Below are 25,632 nucleotides of genomic sequence, written 5' to 3'. Positions count from 1 at the left end.
GTTTATTTTATATATACGTGAGCGTACGTGTGTTATATATATATATATATCGTAATTATAATTCATTTTACACAAATTAAATTAAAAAATTTGAATTTAAAAGACGAAATAATAGAAACCTTTTTTGCTTCATGCTTTCAATTCTTTTTGGTACATCAAATAACGTCGGTACAGCATTTGGCTTTAATTTTCTCAACCCATCTTGCCTATTTTGTTCAAATTGAGAGCTTTTAAAGTGAATCTGCAAAAAAAAATTAAAACAAAACCTTTAAAAAATGTCTTATAAATATTTGTTTCATATTCATATAAAGCAAACCCATACAGCACGAATGTAATGTATGGGTTTGCTTTATATGAATATGAAACAAATATTTATAAGATATTTTCAGAAAGGTTTTTATGAAGATGTCAGGAAAGTTGCATCCTTTCAGAAACATGCTAAAATGTCTTTGAAACATTTTGTGATGAATGGGAAGATTTCTAACCTCAATTTTCCATTTCTCATCTTTTGCTCTAAATAATTGAAATAAAGTTTAATGATAAATATAAGTATTTACCTCGCATAATCTTGAATTCGAGAAAGGTATCCATTTGTCACGCCGACAGTTTATTAACCACTTCTTTCTTCTTTCTACTTCCGTTGGAAAGCGGAACGTTGAAACCCGGCTTCACTCCTATTCTTACAATTTAATGCACTACAACTGCCCATTTTATTTATTGCACTTATTAATTCTACGACCGTGTTTCGTATACACTGTCAGTGTACATACTATTTTTAAAATTTATAGTATACTATAGATTTTCAGCACTGGCAGTACGGCATCTTTGCTTGGCTCGAATTTTCCCGCACTGACTAGGAGCCAATATGGCGGATGCATATTCCTGTATAATATAGTACCCTACTTCCGATCGGTCCGGTACTACGCGCGACGTTTCCCGTACTTTCGCCTCGTCTCAAAATGTAAGGCCGGAAGTGACGTCGCAACGTCATCCATACACACCACTACGGCAAGCACGGCGTCCGCGATTCAATATGTCCGCAGTCTCGCGATAGAACGCGTTATTTTTCGGTATACTATCGCAGGGGAGAGTCCGAGGAGATAATTCCGGCGCGAACGGCTCAAGGCCGTTCCGTCCTTACGAGGATCGGGGGATCGGTGCCGCATGCCCACGATTCATCGGCGTGCGACACGATCACGAAAGGAATCAGGAGCAACACCGAGAATAAGAGAACGAGAGGGACAGAGTGAGGAAGAGTTAGCGTGAGGAAGAGAGAGAGAAAGAGTGACTAGGAACGAAGCGGGACGAAAATTGAGAAGCGTCAACTCGCATCGGTGCGGTTCTAGATACGTTCTCGCGAGCCTCTTTCCACGGCATCGAGAACTATTGGGTGCGACCGCAACGCGGAATCAGCAACGACTTTCGCGAACCGTCATCGACGACGCCGAGAGCGCGCGCGGAATCGTGGGATCGTCCACCGCGACGCCGTCATCCACCTGCAGCTCATCAGGGTGAGCGAGCCGACGACGTTTCCCAGATGTCGATCATCATCGTGTGGGACGATTCGGCCACGATTTGAGATTCCGGAACGGGCGCACCGCGCAGCATCGAGTAATCTTCATTTAGATTGTTCTGTTTAGGGCACCATGGGATTCGTTCCCAAACTGTACGCGAAATAAATTTGTATAAATTTATATGTAGCTTCCGTTATTGAGGAACCGAACGATTTTCGGTAGAATTTAGATAGAACCCGAATAATTTGTTTGTTACTTTGCTGAAAATAGGTAATACAGTGGACACAAATTGACATCATGAATTCTTAGTTACAGATCTATGAGAAGAATTCAGGGGGTATGAATTGTAGCGATAGTCAAGATGTCAAGCGACAGCGATAATACTTGTTTGATACGTCATCATAATCATAAACGCAAAAAAATTGTCATTAGCGACAGTGATAGCAGCGATGAATCTGTTATTGTACAAATTCGAAGAAAGAAGAAACTTGTACGTGTGGAAATGCTTCAATTATTACAGTATCTTTAAATATTGATTAAATCAAATGTTTAATTCTAATTGTATAATATTTGTGGAATCTATTAAATCTCATTTGCATAGCCTCTTTACTCAATTTTATTTATATAGTCTTATTTCTAAGACGAACAAATTGTTAAAAATTTATATTAAGTTACGTTTATTTATTGTTCCAGAGAGTCGTTAGCGAAGGAGAAAGCAGCAGCGATAGTGATGTACCTAAGCCTGTGATTAGACGACAAAACCATGTAAGTATTATGATTGTTATATTTTTTTAAAGAAATGTTTAGCCAAATTTATTGATAGCGACATGTCTTCATTAATATTATTTTGTTGCAGAGAGTTATTAGTGATGAATCTAATAGTAGTGAGGAAAGCAGATCCATACATATTACAGACAGTAGTACTACCGAATGGGAAAGTGATTGGACTAGTTCAGATGAATCAAGTGGCGATACTTATAAATGTACTGCTAAGCGCAAAGTTTTATCTAAAACTTTAAAAAGTGAAAATGCCAATAATAAACCTGGTTCTTCTTCATCAACTAATGCCAACGCTAACTCTGATAGCAGTGATGATCAGTTGGAAAAATGTCCTATATGTCTGCTACCATTTAGAAAACAGCAAGTTGGTACCCCCTCTGAATGTGACCATTGCTTCTGTTTAGAATGTTTATTGGAATGGAGTAAAAACATCAATACTTGCCCAGTGGATCGCATATCCTTCACTACAATTGTTGTTAGAAATCATTTTGATGGCGAGGTAATTTTTTTTACAAGTTTGTTATTCAGCACTGTATGATTTTAAAAAATTAACACAACCAAGCTGTACAAGAAATAAACTACTGAAATATATATATATATATATATATAGAGAGAGAGAGAGAGAGAGGGGGGGGGAGGGAGAGGGAGAGAGAGAATGAATTAAATTGCAATTTTAATGTGCACTTTTTTTTACTTTCCTTAGATCATAAATCATTTACCAGTAGAAGCTGTGCCGCGTATTGAAAATCAATTGCCGGACGATCCAACTTTTTGTGAAATATGTCATCAAAGTGATAGAGAAGATCGAATGTTACTTTGCGACAATTGCGATTGCGGCTATCATATGGAATGTTTAACACCCCCAATAACTACAGTTCCTATTGAAGAATGGTATTGTCCGATGTGTACCCGAAGCAGCTCGACTAGACGATCGGTAACAATTTATTCATACTTAAAAAATATCTAAAGACGAGTTGTACATTACAACAATATATATTATTTATGGATTACAATTTAACTGACAATTTTTTTCATATAAAATATTTTTTTAAATAAACAAACATTAATTCCAGATTTAATGTAATTTTTTTTGTGTAACTCATTTCCATAATATACTTGAGATTTTTAAATTAGAAATACATACAGTAATTTCAAAACAATTGCGAAAACTAAATTACAAGATATAAAAACAAATTGAAATTGTCTGATACACAATTTATTTAAAAAAATTTTAATTTTTTTTTATATAACATTTTCACATATGAATTAATTGAATTTATATATGAAATGTTCTTTGATGTATAAAAGAATTACCTTTCGGCTTTTATAAAAACCAGGTGTAATGAACACAAGAATATAAAAATTAATTCCTAAATTTTATTTATCTTTGCAGTATTTGTCGAGTTTTGTGCCAACTCTTATAACAACGGGGAGAAATACTAGTCGTTTCTTTCATGAAATAGGAACGAGCTTAAACATATTCCGTAATATACTTCCTCATGTCGATGATCGTATGTATCTACCTGCCAGACGCGTTTCCAGAGTCAATTCTAGGCGCAATCGTAATCGAACACATGAGCAATTTATTGATCCAAACCAGCCGTCAACTTCGTCTGGCCTTGATTCGATTGGTGACAATAGTCGAAGTCGCTCTCCAAACACTAGCCTAGAAGGTAACGCTTCTTCCACGCGTTTGAATACAAAGTCTAAGACCAAAATATCGAAAAGAAAAAAGAAAAAACACCCCAAAAATTCGAAGAAGAAAAGCGGCAGTAATTTATTTCGAGAAGTACGAATTAAAGAACTCAACAATGACGGCGAAGAGGAAGAAATAGTGACGTATGTCAAAATTGCATCATCCACGTCAAGGAGGAAGTGTAAGAAAAGTACAAAAAAAACCGGCAAGGTATAACGCTAATTTCTCCTCAAATGTAGCATAATAGCTTAACACGTAACATTGCTCATCGCATTGCCAGATGCGTATATGACATTATTTCTAAATCTTTTTAATGTTTCGCGATAAGGTGGATATATTCTATTTGCATTCATATTATTGACTAATAAGTAAAAATTTTTGTATATAATTCCCGTATCTTTATGCTGTGTTTATTAAAATATGTGTATATGTATAACTTAATTCTTATAAAATTGTACGGTCTGGTAATGCCAGGGTGTCTCATTAAGTGTTCATCATCTTCTATCCGATCACTGCTGTATTCCCCAATCATACTTATGCCTTCGTAACACAATTAAATTGATCGATTTTAGATTTGTCGATTGTAACTCATTGTTCTTGATTTATATAAATAAAATGATTTTCTCACACTAGATGCACTTGGTTTTTTTTCTTAATTTTGCAAATGACGTTATCATATATTCATATGCTAAATCTTAGAAACTTCCTTTATCATATTTATATGCTAAATCTTAGAAACCGTTTAACTTTAAGATTAAAGTCACTTGTGTAATTGATTTCTTAATGTGACTTCTATTTGTAATATATTTTTATATAATTCGTGAAGTATAAGATATATTAATATAAGTTAATAAAATAATACATTTTTGTAATTAAACACATTAAAAATACTTAAATCATGTACAAGAAGATTATCCTGAGAGCATTGCCATCAACAGCGATACATCTACTTAGAGTAATCTCAAAAATAATATAAGCCAAATATTAAAGAACAATGAATTTACAAATTAATTTAATAGACTTATTTTCATGAGACTTTTAATTATCTTTCTTTCAAAATAATCGCAACTTAGTATACTAATTAAACTTGTATATGTTTTCTAAAATATTCTAGTCAATAAAATCTATTAATTGCTTACTTTACTAACTTACTCTAACTTATCTGTCTTTTATCTTAAAGATAAATTTGAAAATTTTTAAAAAGAATTTTTTTCACAACGCCTTCTCCTCATGCTACTTTACATTTAATTTTCATCTAATTTTTGTTATTAAATGTATACATTGTCTATCATATTTTTTCTGATCTTTATAAAAGCACATATGTAGTTATTATTTCTCCAGAGGAGAAAATACAAGCGACGTGCGCGCATTGAAGCGTCCGTGCTGAGTACACGAACGGTAAAAAGAAGATTGGCCTCTACACTCGGTATGAAGAAATCGAAGATACCGCAGCTCATACCTGTCATGAAAAATAACATCTCTGTACCTGAGAAAAGCGTTCTCATAAATGCCAGACATAGCGCTGGTATATCTCAAGTCAGTCTCTTTGGAAATGATCTGGGATTAGGTTACAGTCCACCTGGGTGAGCAATTGATCCTATTTATTCTCTATACTCTTATCCTTAATTGACCCCCCTCTTCCAAATTGTATATAATTCTTTTCTTGAACGCAGATAAAGATGCAGTATGTTTCATTTTATTAATGCTGGATTGCACACTTTATTTTAGGCATGAGATATTGCTCTATAATGTTTAATCCTCTATTGTTCAGATGATTTTGGTTTAAAAAAGTTTGAAATATAACAAAACTAAAAATATAAGATAGAATAATATTTCAGTGAAATATTTTAATAAAAAATAATTTTTTCCTTAGGTCGGACGATGACGATGAAGATTCCATTGGAATTGGAAGTGGTCCTATGATAAACGTACGACAACGACGATCAGCGATGCCGTCGATCAGACGTCGCGCCATTTTAAAAACTATGGTTGATCCGATCAACGAAATAGATAATACTGGCATATCAGATCTACTGAGCAGTATAATGAGCAGTCAGGAGCTATGGCATTCGACCAAGAAGAAGGCGAATGTGGTCCTGAAGGCTGACGGCACATTGTTGGTGAAGAATCTTGAAAAGGAAAACAAACACAGTATCAATAACAATGAGAGTCCGAAAAAGGAGAAACGGGATGAGGAAGAAGTCATGCAATATGAGGAAGCAATCCTGAAAAAGGTGGACACACCATTGGATTTGTCTAACATTAATTCTAGTGATATTACGCAGGCGCCAATGTACAACAATCCCTGTGGCGGAGGTGGCGGCAGTGGTGGCGGTAATAGAGGCAACTTCCGGGGTGGTTATGGTCGTGATAACGGTCGACACGGCGGCCATGGAGGGCAGACCTACGGCGGTGGCCGGGATTCACTACCGCCAAGCGGTGGTGGCAGGCATAATTACAGCGGCGGGACCGGCGGCGGTGGTCCGCGGGACAACTTTGGGAATCGCGACTTTGGTCCGCCGCCGTTCTACAATCCAAATTTTGAGCACTGTGGCGGACCACCCATGTTTGGTGCCCACGTACCGCCGCCGCCGTTTCGCAGCCGCAATCCCCAGCATTTTCGCAATGAACGGATGCGTTTTCCGCCGCCACCACCACCCACCGAACGACCGTTTAATTATACGGACGGCAGTGGCGGCTTCGATCAGAGGCCGCCGTTTCCGCACGTGACGGATCGTTTTCCCAGGCCTCCTCGGCTACCCCCGTTAGGCATACCGCCTCCTGGTGCTCCGTCCGTTGCGCCATCAAACGCACCGGAAACAATAAATATACAGCAGCCGGTACACATACACAACAGTCTACCTTCAGTCAACCTGCCGGAAGATATGACGCGAAACTATCAGTTGCCATCTGAACAGAATGATCGCATTGTGATGCCGGATCCCATGGTCGGGTCGCCTGTAATTGCGTCACCCGTGGCTGCGTCACCTGCTACGCGACAAGACAACGATGACTGCGATATCTATTGTGACATCGAACCACTAGCCAAGTCTGATTGCGATCCACAGGAAGATCTTCACAATAATAGCTCGATGATTTTGTTGCCACCGCCAGAACCGCCGTCTGGTTTATTGAATTTCGAAGAAAACTCCAGAAGCGACAAGGACGATAGTGAGCAGGAATTGGTTATTGACGATAGTCATAAGGAAGAAACAAGAGAGTTGCCAAGAGATCTGCCGGTAAGCGGCGACAAATATGATCCGTTCGCAGCCGACAGCGACAGCAATGACGATGTTTCCACTCCGTTGAAAACGTTGGAGAAGACAGATACGTTGCGGAACAGCAGTTGTAAGACAGTTGTTGTAGACAGTTGTAACATACCTATGCCAAATGCGCCGCCGTTGGTCTCTGCGACTTATCCTCCGTTGCCAACTGTCGCGACGACGACTCAAAGCAGAGAACATACACAGGAACCCATTCGGTTGACTGCGTACGATGATGATGATGATAATGACTCACAGTCGGACTGCCCAAATTTTTCCATCTACTCGTCGCAGACCATGGACGTGGCTAGACATACAGAACAGGAATTGTCACAGCAGCTGGGATCACTACAGCCGCCACCGTTACCGCCCAGCATCCCCGATGATGATGATATTATTGTGGGAGACATTCAAGCCTGCGATCTGCCGGATTTGCCACCTGAGCCGGCCGATCCTTATCTCGAGGCGTTACAGAAGGAGCGTCAAACCTTGAGTAAGATACCGCCGAAGAAGATCTCGCACGATTCGCATCGTGGTAAGATTACCTTCAAGATCGGTAACAAAATTAGGCTTAACAATCGACTGAGTGGCCTGCAGTTGGACGATAATTCGCAGAACAGTGTTCTTCAGAAAAAAACGACGGCGCCATCGAGTGACAAACAGCAACAAGAGCAAGACAGCGATAAAGATGTCAGTTCGTCAAAATCAGAGATTGAATCCACAATCGTACAATCATCAATAGCGCTGGACCAGTTGATTAAAATAGGACCACAAATTGCTGAAGAAGAAGAAGAGGAAAAAGAAGAGAATACGGAGTTGGAGCCTGTTTCAGAGAGCCCGAAAAAGAAAGAATCATTTAAACTTGATAGTCAGCGCGGAAGCAAAGAGTCCCATTCTGAGAGCTCCTCGGATGAAGAAGCTACGAAGGTGGACGAGAAATCGAAACATGTCGATGCTTCGTCCAACAGGAAGGAAGAGGAAGACAATGAACAAGAAGTGCAATTGGTGGCGATAAATATCACACCACAAGAGACCATGGCGGTCACGGAAAGCGCAATGTCATCGCCTACTCTTGATATGGCTCGGTTATCACCAAGAAAATTGGATAGCAGCGAGCTGAGTATTGAATGCAGCTCGGAAGACTTGGAAGGTGGTGACACAACGAATAAAACCATGTTATCTCGTTCAAATACCGAATTGCAAGGTGAGATGACTGCAGACGACTCGCAAGAGCGAGAATCAAGCAGCGACGATGAGCGTTCATCGAGCAGCCATAAACTTGCCAAAGCGAATGATAATAAGGATGACAAAGACGATGATAAAGCGTCGAGTGACAATGAGGATCCAAATTTGTCGGATCAACGGCACGAGAAAGAAAGTTTCTCGACGGTGGATGATGAAGTGGAACAATTCCCAATCGAGAAGGACAAGGTAAACGAACCACCTGTACCTGCCACTTTTGATAACAATTGGGACTCGGATGGCGCTTACACACCTTGTAAAGACGAGTTGCCCTTGAGAGACGAGAATACGCCGGTGGAGCGATGTATGCCGTTCGAAGCCGGCTTGGAGCCTATCACACCGACGAAGGACAAAACGAATGACGATCTAGATGACTGCAGGTCATTGACTGGTTACGCTGAGCTGGGTACTGAGGCTATCTCCGAAACCGACGATGCGATAAATTTTGAGGAGGAATTGATCGCTTTGGCGTTACGTAAAGAGAGAGAGAAAGAAATGGAGGATGGCGAGATATTAGACGAGAGTAAACTGGAGACGAAGGAGCGTGAAAAATTCAGAGAGGATAAAGAAGACAGTAAAAAGAAGAGGAAAAAGGACAAAAAGGAAAAGAACAAGGAGAGCACGGAGAAAAACAAGGAGAACATTTCATCAGATAATTTGGTCTCTTGGAAGAAACTTTCAAAAAGTACAAAGGATAGGCCATATGGAAAGAGAAAAGGACAGGTCTTCTAAGAAAAAGACAAAGGAAATTAGTAAGAAGAAGGAGAAGAGAAAAGAGTTACCGCGATATGACGTAAGAAAGATCGTGGCCGAGAAACCGTCGCGACCGAGAAAGGACGAGTACGGCAGGGACATCAGAGAGAAGTCACGAAGCAGATCGAGAAGTCGTTCGTCGAATAGAATTCAGTTGAGCTCGAAAGATCGACGAAGTCAATCGTATTTGAAGGGACGATCGAAGAGTAGATCCCGTGCCCGATTGTCCTGGTCGAGAGATCGTGGCCAATCGTATTCCAAATCATGCCGTTCCAATTCGCGCAAAAGATCGTCGTCTCATATCAGACGTAAGTCGCGAAGGCGATCTCTATCGAGACGGTATTCCATCTCTCGTAGAAGATCGCGTTCGCTGTCTCGCAAGCGGCGATCGCTGTCGCCTAGACGACGTAGGCGATCCCTGTCGAGATCGCGCGATAAGAGGAAGGAGAAGACGAAGAAGTACAAGTCGCGCAGTCGTTCCAGGAACCGTAAGAGATCGCGCAGCAAGTCGCCGAAGAGGACGTCCAAAGCACGCGAGAAGAAGCACAGTAAGAGGAAGGTGCACAGTCGATCGCGGTCGAAGGTCAGGTCAATCTCGCGAGAGCGGGATCGTAACAGGAACTGGGAACAGCTGAACGAGAAGAGCGTGGACCAAGAGCAGCAATTCCCGCGCGAGCGCGAAGAGCGCGAGCGTTCGTGGAGCGCGCAGTGGACGCCATCCTGGTCGCGTTCGAGATCGAAGACACCGCCGTGGAGCCGATCGGGACACGAAATTGGTCACCACCATCCGTACTGGATAACGTGTCGCCAAAGAATTTGACCGTCATATTAACAAACAAGGAGGCGATAAAGAAGAAGAAGAAGGAACGACGGAAAGAGAGTCGGAAGTCCAAGGAGGCAGAGAAACGGCGAAAGAATAAACGTAACAGGACTCCACCGCCGTCGAAAGAAGTATTTGCTAGTGGTGATAATATCCTGGTTAGCGTATGCTTCAACAAAGACAACGAGACAAATCCATTGTCCTTACCATTGGAGTTACCAACCACTATTCCATTGTCACCTCCGATAAAACGCCGTCGAAGAGAGTCCGTTCAGACGGAGACTACGCCCTCCGCGAAGCGATCGAAGAAAGATAAGACGAAAGATAAGCGATCGAAGTCACCGAAGGCGAAGAAGGATAAGAAAAAGAAATCCAAGGCGGCTGAGATCGCGGCGACGAAGAAACCCGTGGCCGTGATCGATCTGGACCAATCGCCGTTCCGCGAACAAACGCCATCGCCTCGCGACGTTATAATACTGAGTGACGACGACGATAAGCAGGTACAGGAAACGCTTGCTGCATCGCCGGAACAATGTCAGCCGTCACAGGCATCGCCACCGCGCGAGCAGTTCGTCTCGCAAGGTCCGAAGACGCCGCCGGAGCCACAGATCAAATTTTCCATAAACAAGCAGCCCAGCAATCTTAGACCGTCCCTGATAAATCCGCTGTTGGAGGAGGAAGAAGAAGAGGAAGAGGAGGAGGAAGAAGAGGAGATGATGGACGAGCGGGCCGAAGAGGAGCTCGAAATGCGGGCGCAGGAAGAATTGGAACTGCGTCTCAAAATCGGCCCCAACACACCTCCCGAGCCACCAACATCTCCGCCAACTTCTCCGGACGCTTATGATCCCTTTGATCCAACTAAATCTCGTTCACCAACGCCGGACGCCAGCCAAGAAGCAACGCCAAACGACGAGCGTGACCGAGCGCAGCGCAATTCGCCCAGGAAGCACGACGGAGCTGCGGACACTCCGTTGCCGTTGGACGAGCCCAGTCAACAGCAAGAACAACCCGCTCAGGAGAAGCCGATAGAGAAGCCAAAGATAATATCGATAGTCACTATCAAGAGACCATCACCTCAGAGAGACGTCTCTGCGTCTCCCGTGCCGGAGAGTCAGACTGACGTAGCCCAATCATGCAGCAGCAGTCCGCCCAAGACCCAGCAGAATCCGCAAAACGTGCAATCGACCGTCAATCCGTTTAGTACTATCAATCCCGTCTTAGCGACGGTAGCGGCCGCAGTGCAGAGAAGCTTCAATACTAGCAACACGTCTAATCCCGCACAAAGAACTCTGTCGCAGGTATTCGATTTGTTTTTGCTTTATTGAAATGTTAATTTTAATTAATTCATTCTAAAGATACAATTTCATGCAGAGCGAAGCTTCGCTGGCGAAGGCTTCCCATTCCGCCGATTCGTGCGAAAATGCGTAGCGAGCAAAGCTTCACTCAAAGTTCGACACTGTCCAACTATGAGCGAAGCAACGCTGACTCTGGCTATGGTCCACTTGATTAGCCAAATTCGAAGCATCTTTTGATTGGTCAATTTTTTGGATTATCTGTTCAACGTTTCTTTATTCACGGCGAGTGGGAGTAATTTCGTCAGCGAAACTTCGATCCATGAAAAGATAAGAGTCTTTAGCGGAAAGCGTTGAACGCTGGCTTCGTTTACGGCGAAATGAGGAGTCTTCGAAGCTTTGCTGCATGAAATTACCTTAAACGAATTGCCAAATCAAATCTTGAGTCTATTTTCGGTTTGATACTTGGTTTTCTTACAGCCTAATCGCATCTCACCGAGCAATCAGATAAAGCAACGCACAAACGACAGACCGCAGCTTCCTAATGTATTTGCAAATTCTGCGAAGTCATCCACTTTGCCGCGATCTTCCAAATCCACTCAGAATAAAAATAGCTCGACGGTAGGGCAGAACGGTAACGATGCGACCATAGATATGACGAACGACAATATCATCGACATGTCCTCCCCTTATTCACCGGGATCGACCCTGAGTGATAGCCTGTTCGATCCACCTAGTCCTGTCAACTTTAATAATTCACCCATTGCAAATGCACCACCGCCTGCCGCTGCTAAAACTAGCGGCACGCCGAAGATCAACAAGAGCGCGGAGAAGAAAGATCCGTTCGACGCGTTATTCAGTGGAATACTGCCTCCAATTAAGACTGCAACCAAAAACAGAATTAAAAAGGTCACTAAGGAAAAGACGAAGAAGTGTACGTACTTTAATTTTCGTTTTTTTTTTTAATCGAGACGATACAGAGAGAGGTCCGAGTCTTATTTATAGTAACTATTGTATATATGAACAATATAACAGATGCTATATAAGATTAAAAGTTTCATCTGTTTTAGAAGTTTTATCATGAACATTTTTCTTAATATTAACAAACAAATATAGATATATATTTCAGTAATTAATATTAATATTTTAATAATTATGTAAATGATGTATTTTATAACTACCAATCCTAAGGTTGGCGTACGCATGGACGAAAATCAGCTTCAAATCCTGGACGATCTTCCTAGCTCTGCCGTAGAAATGCAAGTTAAAGACAAGGTATATCAACGTTAATATAATTTGTAAAATTACATTAAATATGTAATAAAATTATGTAAAAAATTTTTTTATTCTGTGCTGTTACAGTTTCTTAAAAAACTAAACCGACAAGAGAGAGTCGTGGAAGAAGTAAAATTAGTTCTCAAACCCCATTATACCAAAAAGCACATTACAAAAGAAGAATATAAAGACATCATGCGCAAAGCAGTACCTAAGGTGAATATTATATAAATTTAGATTTTTTATTAATTAAAAGTAATATCGAATTAAACATAATCCAAATAATAAGAAATACACATAATAAAAATATCCTGCAATCTCTCAATTACAGATATGCCATAATAAGACAGGCGAAATTAATCCTAAAAAGATAGCCCATCTAATAGAAGCGTACGTAAAGAAGTGTCGAAATAATAAGAAGAAGACTTCTGGTAAATTAACGAAACCTACGTAAGTATAATTTGAATACAGCTGCATTATACAGCTTTTATATTAATAAAATGAAGTTTAGGGCGCACTTAGTCATACATCAATATATACATACCTACATATAAATATATATTATATATTTTATATATATATATGTGTGTGTGTGTGTGTGTGTGTGTGTATTACAAGCGGAATTAATGCTTCTCTCATCTTTTCATGCAATTGTATTTAATGACACTTACAGGAAAACTCTATGGAGTTGATCACGTGTTGGCAATCCTAGCGCATTAGAAAATTCTTCAACGTTAGGCCTCTCCTTAGACCATGCGTAAAACACATTCTCTCTTCTGGATGGTAAGTGAATTAGAAATATGCATATACATATGTATTTATATACATATGCATATATCTACACTATGTATATGCATGCATCTATGCATATACATCTGCCGATGAGTGAAATATGTATTGTGTGTACATACTTGATTCATTAATTGTATAAGCGTAATATTTTTATTTATCTAATTGTTTAAATACGAAAGAATAAGAGTTCGTGATTACTATTATTATTCACAAATATTAACGTCTAGGTATGATCGCACGTATTCGCGAAGGCACTCGATGATGTACGGCCTCTGTCCGAATATACAGCCGTACATTGCGATGCCTTTTAAAATTCGGTTCGGATCACGATCAACGATCCTCCGCTAAACTAACTAGAAAATATTGTACGATAAGGTTATAATTTAGAGTGTGATTGCGTAATTCAAAAAAATAAAATGAATAACGAAAGAACGCTCAAATAATTCGAATCGCTATTTATGAAAAAGGAAACGGATGGCCAGGTGTATTTTCCCAACAACTTGCAGTGTAAAAAAAAATTAATAGATCCTTAAATCAAGATAGATTCTTAAACCTTTGTATAAGCGAAAAATGGCCTGCTGAGATCTTTTACCAACGAGTATGTTTCCAAGAGTACAAGATATGTGCGGCACCTTGTTTCACTTTATTCATATTATGTAAACAGAAGATAAAACGGCACTCAAGTAAAACACATTTCCGATCAGCGACTTCAAATGTAGATAAATCATGTATAAAAATGCCGGATGTTGTCTCTGTATAATGTAAAATCGATATAAGTTGCGTTTTACTATGCTTATATATAATTCCGTACGCCCGATATGTAAAACAGATTTTTAAGACGTCAATTTTTAACAGCTCGTTCCGCTTTTCAGAAAAAAAGAAAAACAATACTGTCTTATAGACACTGTAACCCGTATTCATGTCTCGCCTTTAGCAGTAAACGCGGCTCGGGTGTCAGTTCACACGATACGCCTCCGTTATTTACATGTATATACATACATATATGATCGCATTACATATATATAATCTTGATAACTTACTTGATATGATATTAATAATAAGATACAGAATTAGATGACCTCGTTGAGAATAAGCGAGACGTGAACCTACGTATGTTACTTGTAGGAAGACAGGACGATCGCTGCGGAAACGGCGTTTTTCGGCCGTTTTTATTTTTTCTTTAATAGGTACTCGATGTTCCAAAGTGCAGAATGTATAACGTATTGAAACAATAATGTATAATCAATTTACGCAGTGTAATAAAGCGCTATAGTGAGTCTGTAACAAAGTAACGTAACGGAAAAAAACTTTTGCATACCTTCATAGGATACAATCGTGTTCGTTTTAAGCGTCAGCACATAAGTATTTTTTCAACCGATAAGAATAAATAAATTAATGCTGAAGTAATGTCTCGTGAATAACTTCGTATTTCTAATGGCACGCCGTGAAAATCCTAATTTCGGCAAGTACCATTACATAAAATACACGTACGTGTTATTTGCAATTAATAAAAATGCATATTGTATTAGCTACCGTATAAAATTCTGTTATACATTTTAACGACCGGATTGTACGCTCATACACTACATGTGGATAGATTTTATACTTTTTACGTAAGACAGCGAAAATTACATCCTCTTTGGAACGTATATAGGTACTTATAAATTTTATTATATCAAAAACATACGACATTGGTTGATGTGAATTTAAGCGAAACATGTGTGACGATCCGTATCATAGAAGATATCATCACTGATCACATCGATATTAATAAGTAATGATTATGTCAATGATCATTACATCAATAAAATGATGTTAAATCCATCGTTAATTAAACTGTCGTTAATTCTTGTGTGCATGAACTCTCTTTTGTACTAAATAGCAATGTACATAAACGAATGGAGAATAAAGAGTTTAATATTATTGAATTGCTCATTCAGTTTGTACTGACGAATCAACGCTCTATGAAGTTGATACGCACTTATGGATTATCATTATTAAACATCAATTAATATAATAATATCATTGCAGTCCTATCTTTCTGAACTAAGCCTTTCTGTTATTAAACGGTTTAAGGGGATGCCGGAGTGACTAAATTAATAAATTATTGACATTACAGTCGTATAAAAATCTCTGTATTGACTGAACAGATAATTTGGTCACTCTAGCATCTCCTACAATTGCGTGCGTGCGTGTGTTTCGAATGATATTTTAATTGTATTTATGTGAATTGATCTTTTTTCCCAGAAGATGAGAGATTAAACGAGAAAAATCCTTCGAAAAATTCATCTCAGATTTCCTAGGAAAATATACATTAACTTTATATAATCTAATGCCCGTTTCTACTCTAATGTAAATTAACTTTAATCTCGGTTTAAGTTACTCTTCATCTTTTTCTAAACTAAAAAAAGATGAAGAGTTAGTTGAATCAAGATTAAAATTAAACATCCTATTTATTTCGCATTTTCCAAGAAATTATAATTTGAAAGATAAATAGGGAGGCTAAATTTAATTGCGAATTTGAATATATTATATATTTCTGTATTTAATATATAATATATTTTATATAATATATTTTATATTTCTGTATTTATTTTATGTAATTTTTTATATAAATTTATAAATAATATGAATTTATTTATTATATATAATTTAATTGATTTTATATAAAATATTTAATTTATTTACATGTAACTTAATATATTTTTTGTAATACATAAGTTTTATTAGAGATTATTATTTATTTCTGTATTTTGCATAAATACATTTTATAAACATACTCAAAGAAAATATAATTAAAAAGCAGACTAAAGGTATAATTTTAGGAACGAATATAAAATATCGAAAAACCGTGAACTAACAAAAAGATCGGTACATTTGCTACGCTGTGCCAAATACCGGTAACGGATAGAAATCGTAGAACGTAGTATTCGAGTCAGTTTGAGATAATAATATGACAAACCTGCCGAAACCATCGCATAAGATGAAGGGGAACAGGTTGATCGCATCATCGCATGTTCGTCGTGACACGTGCGTTTGGAAATACGTACGGAAATAAAGCTAACGCATGTAAGCGCTATGTTAAATACATTGGCACAGCGTACGATAAATCTCCTTTGTCGCGATATTATTACCGTAAGTAAAAATGATCGTGTTAATCTCCTTAGAATAGCGATTTAAAAAGTTAGGTTATGTTAGATCGACATCGTCCGTTTCCACCACGTAGATTAACTTTAATCTCTCAGTTTAACTTTTATTGTTTATCGTTTTCTAATTTTAAGAATTAAAAAAAATTAAAGAGTATATAAATTGAATTGAGATTTAAGTTGATCCTACATTAGTGGAACCAGGTATTGAAGTACTTTTCCGGCGAGCGAAAAAGTAACAAGTAGGTAATAGTGTTTTTGTTGCCGTGCAGGTGAGAAAATACGGGCTAACGAGAAGAATACACGAGAGAGTCTGGAGGAAGACCAGGATGGATGACCAGCCACCGTCGAGGGTCGATCCTGTAGTCATGAAGCTGGACAGCCCGTATTTTCGCTCCATCTTCACCCCGGAATTAGAGAAACTTGCAAGCCTGTTCAAGAAACATAATTACGAGCTGAGGATCGCCGGCGGCGCGGTGCGCGACATCCTGATGGACAAGCAGCCTAAGGATCTGGACTTCGCGACTGACGCCACGCCACAGCAGATGAAGGACATGTTCACGAACGAGGAGATCAGGATGATAAACGAGAAGGGTGAAAGGCATGGAACGATCACGGCGAGGATAAACGATATGGAAAACTTTGAGATCACCACTCTGAGAATCGACGTTCTGACCGATGGACGCCATGCACAGGTGGAATTCACAAAGGACTGGAAGTTGGACGCTAACAGAAGGGATCTGACCATCAATTCCATGTTCCTCGACCTCGACGGCAGGGTGTATGATTATTTCTATGGTTACGACGACTTAAAGAAGAAGAAGATAGTTTTTGTAGGCGAAGCTAGTGTTAGGATTCAAGAAGATTATCTTAGAATCTTAAGGTACGTATTATTAATATATATATGGGGGATAAACAAAATAATATGAACATCTGAGAAATTAAAAAATTAAATTCTAACATTCCTAAAATTGCACAGCAATAACAAAACAAATATAAGGTCAATAGATACAAACAAGAAATATTAGGTTTTCCAGCAAGAGACACAGATAACACAGTGAATTACTAAATCCTTGTGGTTTGCCACTGTTAAACACAGATACAATCACTGTGTCTCTTGCTAGAAAGCACTAAATCGACTTGTTTTATTAATAAGAAATTGATCATCATTTGGTCTTTAATACAGATTTTATTCTTGTTGAAAGAGTTATATATGCTTGAATAGTATAACTGCAATATTGTACTGTTCTAGCAAAAGAAATTTTAATTGCTTGAAAGATATTGGAAAAAGAAAGAAAGAGATTAGAAGATATTGAAATCTCTTTCTCACTCTGCTCTTCTACTGTATATAAAACTACAAATGATACTAAATCAGGCAATTGCATTGGCTAGGAAAAATATTAGAGTTCCGGAAAACAGAGCAATTGGAAAAATAGAGAAAAATTTCTTTCTCCAATATCATTTATATGAGCAATTGAGTCTTTTCACGGTGCATGAAATTTCTAAGAATTTTTGCACTTAAAACGAGATAAATATATATTCGAATATTGAGGAAAGAGAAAATGAAGGTAGCAATTAGTGCAAGCAATGCAAACAGACCCATTGAAAGATATTCTATTATACTAAAATAATAGTACAACGTTCCATTGATAACTATTCAAGCATTATGTGACCGTTCCAATAAAGATAGAATGTATATTAAAAGCAGGTGATAGGCCAACCTCTTATTCATGAAATAAGTAGTAAAAAATGTGTATTTTTCAAGTGTTCATATTATTTAGTTTATCCCCTGTATATTATATGCATTTTTGCAGAATTTATCACAATTAATATAAGTAGCATTATTATGAACCTTACATGTATCAATAGTTACACCGAATCTTTGAGACGCTTACATAAGATTTACATTGTTTGATTACTGTCAGGTACTTTCGTTTCTATGGAAGAATAATGGACATCCCAAATCAGCATGACGAGGCTACGATAACGGCGTTAAAAGAAAACATTGGCGGTCTGAAACAGATATCCGGCGAGAGGATTTGGAGCGAATGGAACAAGATTCTAAGCGGCACTTTTGCCCTGGAATTGACCCTAAAGTTACTCGAGTGCGGTAGCAGCAGATACATCGGTCTACCCGAAGAACCCGACGTAGAGAACTTTCGAAAAGTTTATGAGCGCGCGCAATCAAATAAAGTGACTTTGAAGCCTATATCCTTGATCGTGTCGATGCTGAAGGATGAATACGAGGTGATAAAATTACACGAGAGATTGAAACTGTCTAATTCCGACAGAGATTTGGCGATCTTCCTGGTCCAACATAGGAAATGCAAACCCTGCGAGAAACCGTTGAAGCCTTATCAGCAGCTGGTCCTTCTTCAACAAATAAAGAGATATGACATCCTCAAAGAGGATGTGAAGGAGTTATTGAGATACTGTGGTGCAATGCAGCTTTTGGACGAATTCGAACAATGGGTAATTCCGAAATTTCCTGTCAATGGCAGCATGTTGATGAAACATGTGCCGGTTAAAAAGATGATAGGCAGCATCCTAATTGAACTGAAAAGGATATGGATCGATGCGGACTTTAAACTAACCGACGACCAGCTTATAAAGCATGTACCAAGTATAGTCAGTGAATTAGAAGAAGAATACAAAACATTAGATAAAGAGAAGAACAAGAAGTTTAAAAAACTGAAATAAATATTTTCGAAATATTTTGAAATAGTTTTGTTACCTGCAGCAAACATTATTATTTTATTAACAGAAATTTAGTAGGTTGTATTTAATTATTTTTAGACTAAATAGTCTAAGCAATTAGTAATTTATTACTGTTAAACATTTTATGAAAAAGATGAAGCGATTTTTGCATAATTTTTGATAAGTTATTTTTAGTGAAAAGCAAATAAATAAAATACTGTATATAGAAAAATGTTGAGATGTTTTTAATTGAAAGATATCGGTATTTCGAACATGAACTTAATTATATTAATAATTTATATCGGTTATGAATGTATCTTTCTATAAAATACGAAAAAAACGTACTTTATGTTAGGCACTCAAAGATTTATTAAGAAATAAAATCCTGCATTTTTTCCCCTGCAAATAAATTCTACAAGACGTGTTATATATTACAATTGTAGCAGGTGTATAAAACGAAATTTGAAATTACCAGAAAACATTTTTAACTAAAACGAAGATACGACATTCGATTTTGTCGCGTAATAAGTCGCTAATATGTGCCTTAAGTGACTGTGTATAGTAAGTCAAATAAATTGCTATATATTTTGCATGTTGAAAAGAAACGCACCATTGCTAGAAGTTTATATGAATGTAAATATATGCTTTTAGAAAAAGAATTCTTCTGACAGTTTGTATGTCTGTCATAGGGGCTCTGCACAATAAAAAGAACAGAGAACAGAGAATAAGAATTTCAACCTATCAGAAACTGTGTATTTCACAATACATAATTTCTGATAGGTTGAAATTCTTATTCTCTGTTCTCTGTTCCTTTTATTGTGCGGAGCCCCATAGAGTACAGCTGAGCATCCTGTGTAATAAATATAAGTAAAAAGAAAATATAATATACGTGTAACATATTACGAATTAAATTTGAAACGAATAGTCGTAAACTGCGATCGTATAAGATAAACGTAATCTGTTACTTAATTGTCATACAATTATGTGGACTTGCATAAAAATAATCACTTATATGTATTTTGGCTATTTCAAGTTACATTATAGATCGTTCCTAAACACTCAAATCTTTACAGACGCATACGCATTGCTACTGCATTAAATGCAATGATTAGATGTATATATATGTATATGTATATATACATAATATATATACATCTATATAGTATATATATATGTATAAGTACAATAATACAACAGCTATATATTTATTAGTTATCGATACTCACATCTTAATACACATTTTTATTCTTTTACAGCGTTATAGTAGATACTTTTTGATAGTATTACATTTTGCCAAGTACGATTATCCTGTTCCTTCCTCTGATTTCACAGGCGAAATCAAAAGCACGGATCACGTTTTCTTTCTTATGTGGTAAAGATTGGTGAGAATTTTTTTTAGACTGTGTTTGTTATTGCCTCAACCCTTCTTGGTGGACATGAGCTGTATGTCACACTATGCTACTAGTCAACAATATTATTAGCTATGTACTTAGAAGGGCTAAGATATTTCAAAGAAGTGAGATCAATTTTGAGAAGTGTGAACATAATCTAAAAATTCAACCCGTTGAATATGCAGTCTAAATCAATCATAAAGAAAAGGAAATATATAAAATATAATTAAATGTCGCGAAAATACATTTTTTCGTATCACAATTAATCCTGCACATTCAAAGAGATGTTATTTTTAGAACTATCAGGAATACATATAATGATTATTATTGCATTTCACGTAATATTTTACACAAACTATGTTTTTCAAATTATCAGGATCATATATTCTTATATATTCTCTTCAAGAGAGTTATGCAAACTAGATATACCGAAAGATCGAGGGGGAAGGCTATAAACATAAATATCTATAAAAATCATGTTTTTACACAAATGGAAATTAAAGAATTTCTTATACTCAACTGTACAGTTCGTGCATGCCTAGAATGTATAATTCTCTCGAATCTTTTCAGACTACTAAATTACTGCATAAGTTTTTAATAATGTTTACATTGTTTAATGTAGCGACAAAAGAATACCTAAATAAATACTTCGAACCATAAATTTAAAATTATACAAGTATTTATATAATACTTTTATTCTGCTCTAAACAAAAGATTACCTCAATTTATTAATTCAAGATTGCTATTTTCTATTATTCGACGACACGCACGCCTTCAGGATTATTAAATTCAAAATTATCATATACATATATTTTTTCTATCGATGCTCATGCTCATCAATCGAAATATTTCATATTTTTAGTAATGCAGGACTCTTAGCGTGCATATTGAGATTTATATTCATCTTGTGTAATAAATAATGATAATAAATAATTAAATAAATAAATATGAATAATTGGAAATATATTCCTGAGATTTCATAAATACTTATCAAAGTAAAGAATCATTGAATACAAAAATTCAATGAAAATAAACTTTCTTCGAGACACATTCAATTACAAGTTTTTTTCCCTTCATGTTAATGAATCGTTAACATATAGAGCGACTCAAATACAAAAATCTAGTAAGTTAACATCATGGACAATTTATGTGAAGTTATGCCTATTATAATTTGCACATATGTATATATATATATATTTTTTTAAATGTTAAAACTTTGGTTTTGTTATTCATCGCGGTTTATAAGTGCAATTATATTTGCTAATGCTATTCTGTAAGGAAATATCTCATTATCTTGCAACTCATACGACAAGTAACTTAAGTAACTTAGATATTGTCTCACTAATATTAAAACGTGTGTCGACTTATTCGAGACTTACTCATTTCAATCCTAGACTTCGTGTACATCGTTTAATACTAATTGCATAATAATGCAACGCATAATATTACTGTTATATTTAAGTCGCATTTACCATGAACACGTTATAACGTTAAAATATACATAGCCTGTGCATGTACTAGTTCTTACTTATTTATGGAGTTTAGTTATAGTGTTACTCATTATAAGATATTATATTTATTTCCCATAGATGGTCAGTAGCCACCGTCATAACGCATATCCAGGCATATATGGATTTCAAACACACCTAACGCATTTTTTTGTGACATCGGGCGTATGGATAAGTGTAACTTACAAGTGGTCAACAATAAGAAGCACAGTTTAACAAATAACTTCTTTCTACATCTTGCCATGAAAACTTACTCTATGACCAACGCGCTGCCCAGCGACCTATCAGCGAATGAAGTTCTCTTTAGTCTGTAAAGGAAAATACAATTTGATGTAATTACTACAAATTTTATTAAAATACTATTTATCGCAAAGAAAAGAATTTTGCGCACTGACGATTCTTAAATAGATCTTGACTGACGATCATCTTTTACATACCTTGGCACATTATTCATCGGAACCAGAGATACATTAGAGAATATATATTTCTTGCGTTTTTCTTTTAGATTAGTATCAATAAAAACAACAATACGCAGGAAATTATGAGTAATAAAAATATCGAAATTATAATTTCGTAATAATGTTGAGATTACCTTTAAGCAAAATAGGTGATGGAAAACAATATATATCTTGTTCTGAAAAATTATCCTAAATCATCTTCTTTCGTAAGTAGCTCGCTGTGCATTTAATGGAAATACATTTTGGTACGACTATGGATGACTTTTAGTAAGCTGGGGCTTGAAAGTCACCCATACCCCGCTGTTGTTGTTGACCGAACGGCGGTTCTTGGTAAGCAGTGTCAGTGGCGTCAGGATAACTTGTGTATCCTGTACCACCGACAGGATCCGCCTCGTAACTTGGAGCAAATGCCGCGTCAGTACCTTGTTTAAATCTTTGAAACGCGAACCAAGCACAAGCGGCCTGTAATGACAGAATACAATTCTGAGGCAAATTCAGAGGAGAACATAATCGTTTATCTATTTAAATCAAAGAAAACTAACTAAAAATAGAAGTTAACAATTAAATAAAATTTGCCGCATGAACTTCATCTAACGTACCCAAGTAAAGATGGAAAAGAACGAGAATGCAATAGCCGATTGTACATTATTGACTCCATATCCGTTCGGTGGTCTTACAGAATTATTCCATGCATTTGTCAAGTAACAGAATCCCACAAAATAAAGGAAAGACCACAAACCCGAGAAACTGTAATTATGATATTATTATATTAATATATGGTATATCATATCAAGTTGTGTATCAAGATATGTCGAAGGATTTCACATTAACACTTTTGACATGATTAAGATCATACAAATTTTACGTCTAGACTATACAAATGTATACAGCTTACCCTAAATCTATGAGGACAAAATGTTTCCTAGTCTTGACGGACGACATTTGTTCAAACAGGTATTCACCCGCGAGGAATCCGATACTGGCCAAAAACGCCAGTACTCCGATACCAATCCCATAGTTGCACGCATTATTATCCTCATTGTAAAGACAAACTTCTTTCCCATCTTCTTTCACAAGATAGCCCTTGCTGCTTATACATCCAAACACGATTATTGCAAATAGCTAGAAGCATGATAAAAATTCTTCTGTAAAACAGTAAAATGAATGAAGAATAGTAGAGACTCAGAAGATGAAGATATATTGTGTTGTAACAAAATATAAAATATTTATACATAAAAATTAAGGTTCTTTTCCTTTTAGAAGATAGTCATTTTATCTTTATTAGTCATTGAACGCCAAGAAGGATAGAATGACATCATATGGACTGTGTCTCCTAAAAGCAGTCTAAAACACAATACTTTAACAAAAGTAACGCATAACAAAAGCCTAAATATATATTTGATATTCTTTAATTACTTTTATATTTTATTATATTTGATAATATATAAATAATTAAATGGAGAAAAAAATATTGGCTGTGTCTTGATCGAAAAAAATACACGAGTCTGAAATCAATAAAAATCTATTAAAAATTCAATTTAACATAAATATGCTATTCCAAAATCTTCAATATTTTTTCGAATATGATTCCAATTTTAAAATATCTCGGATCTTAAGCTGACATGCTCTGACTGCAGGCACCTTGCATATTTAACCACTGCTTTCCTATATTTATATAATACAGGAGAAATAAGCGTTTTTGACAAGAAAAAGAGAGAGAGAACGAATGGGATGGAATTCATTAGTTAATAACGTTGTCAAGAAGACAATGCGGGGAGAGGTCCGCGACCCGAGCTTTGCATTTCGCTAGATATATCCGCGAGGAAGGTCAAATAAATGATTCGCTCCGTCGAATCGAGCAGCAACGGGTCCCAATAATAATTATATCAAACACCATAGAGATCCATGGTGCACGGGTGCGTACCCGCTGGAATTCGCGAAAAATCAATAGAACCCCATCATGGTAGTGGTAGTGGGGGAGGAGCCGAGGCTCTCTTTTAAAATCAATGACCATCCGTGTCGAGGGATCTCGCTCGTTCTCACCCCCCTCCCTCATTCTCCTCTCTCTCTCTCTTTACCCACGGCACCGTCGTCGTCGCGATCACGCTCTTGAATCGACCTTGAAACGATCCCGCTCTCAGGAGGCTGTGACGACTTACCAGGCATAATGCTCTCAGAATGACCTGCGGCCGCTGGACGAACGCGATCGGATCGAAAGGGGCCCCGGCCTTTCCACCGCCGTACGCTCCGCCGTCCATCTTAGTGCGACTGAAGCGGAGATTTCAAAGCTCACGCAGCGACCGAGCGCATGCGCATGCGTTCACCGCTTCGACGATAGCCCCGGGGGTGTGTACGCGGATCCGGCGCCGTGCCTTCGTGCCGTTACGTTAGGGTACTATATTATACAGGAATATGCATCCGCCATATTGGCTCTTAGTCAGTGCGGGAAAATTCAAGCCAAGCAAAGATGCCGTACTGCCAGTGCTGAAAATCTATAGTATACTATAAATTTAAAAAATAGTATGTACACTGACAGTGTATACGAAACACGGTCGTAGAATTAATAAGTGCAATAAATAAAATGGGCGGTTGTAGTGCATTAAATTGTAAGAATAGGAGTGAAGCCGGGTTTCAACGTTCCGCTTTCCAACGGAAGCAGAAAGAAGAAAGAAGTGGTTAATAAACTGTCGGCGTGATAAATGGATACCTTTCTCGAATTCAAGATTATGCGAGGTAAATACTTATATTTATCATTAAACTTTATTTCAATTATTTAGAGCAAAAGATGAGAAATGGAAAATTGAGGTTAGAAATCTTCCCATTCATCACAAAATGTTTCAAAGACATTTTAGCATGTTTCTGAAAGAATGCAACTTTCCTGACATCTTCATAAAAACCTTTCTGAAAATATCTTATAAATATTTGTTTCATATTCATATAAAGCAAACCCATACATTACATTCGTGCTGTATGGGTTTGCTTTATATGAATATGAAACAAATATT

At 37.2% G+C, this 25,632-nt stretch overlaps 3 protein-coding genes across 4 annotated transcripts in view; 2 read left to right on the top strand and 1 right to left on the bottom strand.

Annotated features, from left to right (window-relative positions):
- The first annotated feature begins 988 nt into the window (after positions 1-988).
- Positions 989-13,393, top strand: PHRF1 (PHD and ring finger domains 1). The gene is given in 15 exon segments (XM_018447022.1): positions 989-1,611; positions 1,830-2,004; positions 2,208-2,279; positions 2,371-2,793; positions 2,998-3,228; positions 3,688-4,200; positions 5,332-5,573; positions 5,864-9,199; positions 9,201-9,997; positions 10,000-11,366; positions 11,841-12,294; positions 12,538-12,635; positions 12,723-12,851; positions 12,967-13,085; positions 13,309-13,393. Coding segments are annotated over 14 exon segments (7,929 nt in total). The 5' UTR covers positions 989-1,611; positions 1,830-1,875; the 3' UTR covers positions 13,328-13,393.
- On the top strand, positions 13,326-19,312 carry LOC108722097 (CCA tRNA nucleotidyltransferase 1, mitochondrial). 2 transcript variants are annotated; one of them, XM_018447024.1, is made up of 3 exons: positions 13,326-13,418; positions 16,846-17,456; positions 18,499-19,312. In XM_018447024.1, exons 1-3 carry the CDS (start codon positions 13,389-13,391, stop codon positions 19,271-19,273), a joined length of 1,416 nt encoding a protein of 471 aa, XP_018302526.1. In that variant the 5' UTR covers positions 13,326-13,388; the 3' UTR covers positions 19,274-19,312. The 2 variants fall into 2 exon arrangements, with proteins under 2 accessions (XP_018302526.1, XP_018302525.1); XM_018447023.1 differs by lacking the exon at positions 13,326-13,418 and adding an exon at positions 16,399-16,562.
- Positions 19,313-20,470: 1,158 nt separating this feature from the next.
- Syngr (synaptogyrin) overlaps positions 20,471-25,632 on the bottom strand; it is a 10,439-nt gene continuing 5,277 nt past the window's right edge. The window contains exons 4-8 of the mRNA XM_018447074.1: positions 24,715-24,885; positions 23,523-23,749; positions 23,227-23,374; positions 22,762-23,089; positions 20,471-22,477 (exon numbers count right to left, since the gene is read on the bottom strand). Of these exons, the coding sequence (XP_018302576.1) occupies positions 22,892-23,089; positions 23,227-23,374; positions 23,523-23,749; positions 24,715-24,885 (744 nt within the window). The 3' untranslated portion in view covers positions 20,471-22,477; positions 22,762-22,891. The remainder of the gene's footprint in view (positions 22,478-22,761; positions 23,090-23,226; positions 23,375-23,522; positions 23,750-24,714; positions 24,886-25,632) is intronic.

This window comes from Mycetomoellerius zeteki, unplaced genomic scaffold, assembly GCF_001594055.1.
Source record: "Mycetomoellerius zeteki isolate Tzet28-1 unplaced genomic scaffold, Tzet1.0 scaffold197, whole genome shotgun sequence".
Lineage (NCBI taxonomy): Eukaryota > Metazoa > Arthropoda > Insecta > Hymenoptera > Formicidae > Mycetomoellerius > Mycetomoellerius zeteki.
Note: the sequence above shows the minus strand (reverse complement) of the source record. Positions and strands in the feature narration are given on the sequence as shown.